The sequence below is a fragment of the Panicum virgatum genome, chromosome 1N (genome assembly GCF_016808335.1).
Source record: "Panicum virgatum strain AP13 chromosome 1N, P.virgatum_v5, whole genome shotgun sequence".
Classification (NCBI taxonomy): domain Eukaryota; kingdom Viridiplantae; phylum Streptophyta; class Magnoliopsida; order Poales; family Poaceae; genus Panicum; species Panicum virgatum.
Genome location: NC_053145.1, coordinates 53,510,381 through 53,516,834, shown reverse-complemented (window position 1 = coordinate 53,516,834; position 6,454 = coordinate 53,510,381). Strand labels below are relative to the sequence as shown.

The window sequence follows — 6,454 nt, the reverse complement described above, 5'->3', positions numbered from 1 at the left end:
GCGGCCCCACCTCCCTGGCGCCGTCCTCTGCCCGTGCGGCCCCACCTCCCCGGCGCCGTCCTCCTCTCGCGTGGCCACACCTCCCGACGCCATCCTCCGCCCACGTGGCCGCACCTCCCGGCCCCGTCCTCCGCTCGCTCGGCCGCGGCTCGCCGCCGCCATGGTGAAGGGAGCCCTCCGCGGCCGGCACGACACAAGCATGGAGGGAGAAGGGAGCTGGCAGCGGCTGTCTGCCATTTTGAAGGAATGGGGAGTGGGGGTTGAGTGATTTGATAACTAGAATTCGATAATAGGGTGGGCTGATATTTAAATGGGTCTGTCGTGCCACCCATCGGACCGATCAAGCTGCCTATTTCGGGCCGTGCCTGGACATATCCAGCAGGCCGACAATGAGGCCCAGGCACGGCCTGGCAATCGGGCACGTGCCGCCTTGAGCACAAAAATCCTCAGGCTAGGGCCGGGCTAAATTGGACCGGGCCTCGTGTCCCATGATGGGCTTCGGGTCAAATGGCCAACTATATCCTAGATCTAGCAGAAAAGTGACGATTCTAGACCTACTACTAGCTACCTGGAGAAGGCGGTCATGTAACTAACTGTTTTCTTTTCATCAAGACACAGTGAGGGTTTGTTCCTTTGTTTCGCAACTTGCAAAAATGCAAATGACACCGAAAGCAACAAGCAGCTAGCAGCGATCCAGGGCAGGCGGCAAAAGCGAGAGAGAAAAACAAGGAGCCAAAGGATCAGTGTGCTGTGCACACACACACAAGAGACGCATGTACAACGACAGCGGCAGCCATCATTCGTACGTGCGTATTTCTCGTTTCGTTTTCCTCGTGTCGCCTTGCGTTTTCGCCCCTTCTCCATGCTCGCATGCTATCATCTCCCTGCGCCGGCCGTTGTCACAACGCGCGCAGTGCGTAAGCTACGACGACGACACCGCCGCCACTTTAGGGTTTCTATTCTTTTCTTGCCGCTGCCGCCGCTGATTGTCTGGGCAGTACGCGGCAGGGTATACGTGTACGCGCTCCTGTACCCTGTTCACGGTTGCCAGCAAATCCTTGGGCCTCGCCGGCTCCCCCTTTCTAGGGCACGCCATGCGATGCGACTCCTCGGGGATTCTGTGCAAGTACGTACAGCCACGCTAGCTAGCTCTCGCATGTCGCATGCATGATATATCTCTCTGCTCCTTCATGGACAATTTTCTTTGGAAGTATATACAGAGGAACTTCACCATTATGTCTAGATACATAGCAAATATAATATATTTAAAAAAACCAAAACGACTTATATTTTGGAACGAAGGGAGTACGTGATTTGCAATTGCAGGGCCATGCAGTTAGCATTGGAAAGTTATTCAGACGTGTGTTTGATCTGGGGATCAAATGATAGCAATATTTGAAATCGCCTATTGCACGGGAGCAGTGCCCCGCGGGGGACCTGAAGAAGAGGCTTTTGCACCAGCTCGCAATGATAGGAATTCACCCTGCCCTGCTGCAGAACCGTGGCTCAATCTGGAAACATCAATGTGCGTGCCTGCAGGCAGCAGCTGCCGGCAGCAATGTGTTTGGTTTGCCAACATCTTTTGCAGCCCCACTTCCTCAGCACTACATGGTCCAATAATAATAAATAATAATTTCTATATGTTTTGTTTCTATTTCTCGTTTACCCTTTTCAACAATTCGAACCCCGTCTGATGCAATATGGGTAGGGGAGGATATAAGGCCATTGATGCACCCATGTAACATCAGATCGACGGCTGTAAATATTATCTTGAAAAGTAGGTAAATGCGTTGTACTGAAGAAATAGTGCGCATGGCTAGATATTTTCCCTTCAAATCAATGGCGCCAAGTGGATGGTCGATTCTTTTTTTATTTTCGGGAGGGTTGTGGAAAAGCAAAACCTGCCCCGACGACCCATCCTCCACTGAACATACACGTACCCAAGACGGTGATGATTCCGGGAGAGACCGGAGTCAAATGTGCGCGCTACAGAAATACTGAAAACGAGTGAACCAGTGCTCTTTTTGCGAGGAGGCCGAGCATCCCTGAAAGGACATGCAGATCGGTCGATTGGGCAATCGATCGCAGGGGACAAAAGGTACAGTCAGTGCTAGCTATCCCCCCCTCCTCTGTTCGCCGAACAATCGCTGCAATAATATACATGCCCCGCCTCAAAGACTCTGCCGCGGTTGAAGCGCCATTGATGGCGCAATTAGCTCGGAAAGCAAAAGCTGCAGTGCTAGAAGCATATGCAACACGACTGATCAGGGATTCAGGGGAATCACAGGGCCGGTTAACACAACAAAAGCGGATTTCCCCCGTGCTTCTGGCAGGAATCAAACGTGATCAATTACAATTAGTTTTCCTTTAGACCTTTACATGCAGCAAACGCATCTATGATAGATGAGCTAGGGAAAGGCAGATCTCTGACACCATATGAAAGCTGCTGCTGAATTAGCACGCACTAGCTGGGACAGGGCAACAGCCAGTACTGAAGCAAGTACTGTACACACGGCACAATTTGAGCTCGAGGCCCTTTAAAGGGCAGTGCCTAGGCTGCTCCAGTGTCCATGCCCCATAGTACTACCCCATCCTCCAGCCGTCCGGAGGGCCATAGATCCCACACCACCACTTAACCTCAAAGCATCATCGTCATCGTCAACCTTATCTCAGTCGACACCAAAAGGGAGATCTATCCTGTGATTTTTCTGCCTCAAGAACCACTTTTGATCCATCGATCGATCACTAGCACATAAGCAGGCATATATGGAGGGAGGCCAGCTGGGTGCTTGCCTTCCTAGCTTCCTCGTGCCGGATCACTACGCCTACGCCTTCCCTCTTCCTCTTCCACTTCAACTACCGAGCCAACCAAACAAACTTCTCCAGATGCCGTTTGACCAGGAAGAGGCTGAGAACCATGGCGTGATGCTCTCCTCCGACCATTGTGGGCTATACCAGCTGCCGGCACTGCCGTTGGGCTGCTCTGGCGCCGCCTCAGCCGCCTGCGGTGGGAAGCCTACGGCGGGTTTCATGCCTAGTACTATTAGCGCTGATGAGGTGAGGTGATCTTTCAGGATTTTTGTGGATATATACACAGGCACATATATGACGCCACACTTTTCTTTGTTTCTTCAATTCATTCTACAGGTCTGCACCTCGCTGACGAAAGGTTGCAACCAGATCAGTACCAGCACATGGTATATATGCTCTCTCTTGCTTGCGATGTTTCGTCCTGAGATATTTGTCCGTGTTTTAGGGTTTGATTGATGGTGCATGTGGTGTCCATGTGTGAGTGTCCAGGTGGAAGGGCTCGGCTACCATGGCGGAGAGAGGGAAGATGAAGGTGAGGAGGAAGATGAGGGAGCCGAGGTTCTGTTTCCAGACTAGAAGCGGCGTGGATGTGCTGGATGATGGCTACAAGTGGAGGAAGTACGGGCAGAAGGTTGTCAAGAACAGCCTCCATCCGAGGTATCTGCAATTTTGTACCAATAATATACATCATATTTTTTGAACTACTTGCATATAGAAGTTGTCGTCGATGGCTCTATTACTCCATGCATGCCCTGGCGCCTTTAATTTGCTAGCAAATTAACAAGCGATCTCAGATGGTAAATTTTATGTGGTGGGGGATCTAATTAAGTAGTACGTACCTTGCCTCTTGGAAGATTCTTGATGATATATAGAAGCAGGTCTGTCGTTGTAGATAGTTGATGATGCGATCGATTAGCAGCAGATGTCCCATAAACAAATCTCTTATCTGATACAATATGTAAGCTGATAGTGAAGCTGTGTGCTAGCTAGGAAGCTAGCTGAGTTTGCAAATGCTTTCAGTTTATGTGTCTATAAGCAAAGCCTCCATGAAAGCATACATATGACAGTCAAAATATATATAAATGGGAAGCATATATGCATGTCTTTTTTGCACTCCATATGTGCTAACATTCAAGTTCTATTTTCGATTTGATCTTATACAAAATCGTACTATGTATATAGGTCCAATGATCTCTAACTAGTATCTATTCCAATGCTAGATCAATAAATACAATGGGCATATAATATGTATTTATGCTAATCACTTTAATCAACCTACCAGTACGGGTTTTTTTTTTGTTCCTGCGTGCTAGTACTAGTTTGTGACTTTGTCTTGTCCGATCCCAGACTTTTTAATTAAGTATAAAACGGATTAAAGAGTGAACTTATTGCAAGCATATATAAGTAGAAGAGAAGAAACACAAAGGGCAGGAAAGATTAATGATGCCGCATTACATCTAGCTGCTCCTGCATTACACAAAGGGCAGGAATCGTACATGAGGAGGTAGTATAGTAGGAACTTAGTCGATCAGAAGTTCATATATATCTAGATCGTAGTTGTGGTCTAGCTACAAGCTATCAGCTATGACAAACAGGTACATGCGTGCGTGCACATGCAGAGACAGCTTGTGTTTCTGCAAAGATCAGATGCACACGCATGCTATAGCTAGTGCCCAAAAGTATGGTACTTGGCTAGAGATAGCTGCTAGCAGCCTAGGTTTAGGAGACAATGCACGAATCCTATCGTTTTCCTGCAAATATACATGGTTTGAATAAAAATCTTGACTATTCCAAAAGGGGGATCCTATAACAATATTAGATTATATGTTATTAATACTACCATTAAATAATTGGGCTTTACTGTATGTGTTAATTGAATCATCATCATCATCTAATAGTGCTTAACGATGACAAATTGAGTCCACAACTAAACCATATATAGAAGATATCACATTTGAAGAGTTACATTCGATCTTTTGGATAAATTATGAGTATTATCTCAGTTTAGATAAAGAAAAATGTAATGACCCATTTATTTATTAGTAAAGATCAAATATATTTAACTGGAAGGCAAATATATTTACCTGGAAGCAAAGGTAAATTCCACATATCCTAGTTAAATGGGGTCAGTTAGCAAAATAAACAATCAATCAGCTGTCTCGCTAGTTGACCATATTAATTAAACAGTGTATTAATATGGAGAATATATCTTCGCAAAACTTTTTGTGAGGAAATTGTGAATTTAAGATAGATGACCATGATATATATAAAACATGCATGTACAGTAAATTTAGATGGAGATATAGTATGCATTAAACTCAGTAGATCCATAGAGACAGCAGACTGAAAGTTAAATATGCTGCCTGCATGGCATGACAGGAGCTACTTCCGGTGCACGCACAGCAACTGCCGCGTGAAGAAGCGGGTGGAGCGGCTGTCGACGGACTGCCGCATGGTGATGACCACGTACGAGGGCCGCCACACGCACTCCCCCTGCAGCGACGACGCCTCCTCCGGCGACCACACCGACTGCTTCAGCTCCTTCTGAACCTATACACCATCCGCCGCCGGCAGTCAAAAGTCGATCAGAAGCAGCCAGATCGAGCGCATTGCATGCTTGGCTGAAGGATAGTAGTTACTAGTTAGTAGTTGTGAACCACGCTGAAGGACGGAACAGAAAGATATAAAAACAAGCAAGTGCGTGTGCTAGCTTGGCTGAAACTGGAATATAATAATGGAGATGCTGACGATCTACGTATACGTGTACGGTGTTCCCTGGCGATCCGGGGGTTGGCCTGTATTTGCGTTCCTGTGATGAGATCGTACTACCTGCCGCGTATAGGTATAGATGTCCAAACGTGCCGCACGGCAACGGCACGAGCACGGCTCGGCACATCACGATTGAGCACGACACGCCAAGACACCGTTGGCTAATCGTGGCATGCCGTGCCCGGGCCGCCGCCGCGGCCCAGGGCACGGCACGACGCGCGCGTGGTCATGCCGTATCGGCACGATGGGCTCGGCGGCCTGGCGTGCTTGTGCCGACCAGGGCCTAGAGGCGCAGGGAGGCTACAGCCCGCGGCGGCGACGGTGAGCGGCGTGGGGAGGCTGCGGGCCACCCTGGCAGTGGGGTCCCATGGCGGCGACGGCGAGCGGCGCGGGGAGGCTGCTGCTCGTGGCGGCGATGGTGAGCGACGACCGAAGCGGGTAGGGCCAGGTGTGCTGCACGCGTGGGGAGGGCGGCGCCATAGGTGAAAGAGGCGGAGAGGCGGCTAGGCGAGGGGAATGAAGAGAGTTAGGGTTTGTGAGGGTAGAATCGATTTATGTAGGGAGCCACCATGGTGGGCTTTTAGTGGGCCGCTAGGCCACTAACGGGCTAACAGCTAGTAGGCCTAATGGCTACTATATAACAGCCAGCAGTCTAGTACCGTGCTAGGACTGTACTGGCCTATACCCGTATCGTGCCCGTGCCGGCAGCCCGACACTACGTGCTGGGGTTTCGACCCGCACACTACACTACACTTGTGTCGTGTTGGCACTGACACTAAATCTATCGTGTCGTGCCGTGTTCGTATCGTATTTTTTAGTGCCGCTTTTCGTGACGCCCATCTGACACGGCCTATTTGGCCATCTATACTGCCAC

At 49.1% G+C, this 6,454-nt stretch overlaps 1 protein-coding gene across 1 annotated transcript; it reads left to right on the top strand.

Annotated features, from left to right (window-relative positions):
- The first annotated feature begins 2,567 nt into the window (after nucleotides 1–2,567).
- On the top strand, nucleotides 2,568–5,571 carry LOC120656656 (probable WRKY transcription factor 12). Its single transcript, XM_039934823.1, has 4 exons — nucleotides 2,568–3,057; nucleotides 3,148–3,197; nucleotides 3,301–3,468; nucleotides 5,191–5,571. The coding sequence occupies exons 1-4, from the start codon at nucleotides 2,767–2,769 to the stop codon at nucleotides 5,357–5,359; spliced, it is 678 nt and encodes a 225-aa protein (XP_039790757.1). The 5' UTR covers nucleotides 2,568–2,766; the 3' UTR covers nucleotides 5,360–5,571.
- Nucleotides 5,572–6,454: the final 883 nt, after the last annotated feature.

What these genes read in the sequence shown, in the direction of transcription:
- LOC120656656 (XM_039934823.1), top strand. Translation starts at nt 2,767, where the DNA reads ATGGAGGGAGGCCAGCTGGGTGCTTGCCTTCCTAGCTTCCTCGTGCCG. An exon ending in GTACTATTAGCGCTGATGAG is followed by an intron (nt 3,058 to 3,147) that starts GTGAGGTGATCT and finishes TTCATTCTACAG; the next exon opens with GTCTGCACCTCGCTGACGAA. An exon ending in AAGAACAGCCTCCATCCGAG is followed by an intron (nt 3,469 to 5,190) that starts GTATCTGCAATT and finishes ATGGCATGACAG; the next exon opens with GAGCTACTTCCGGTGCACGC.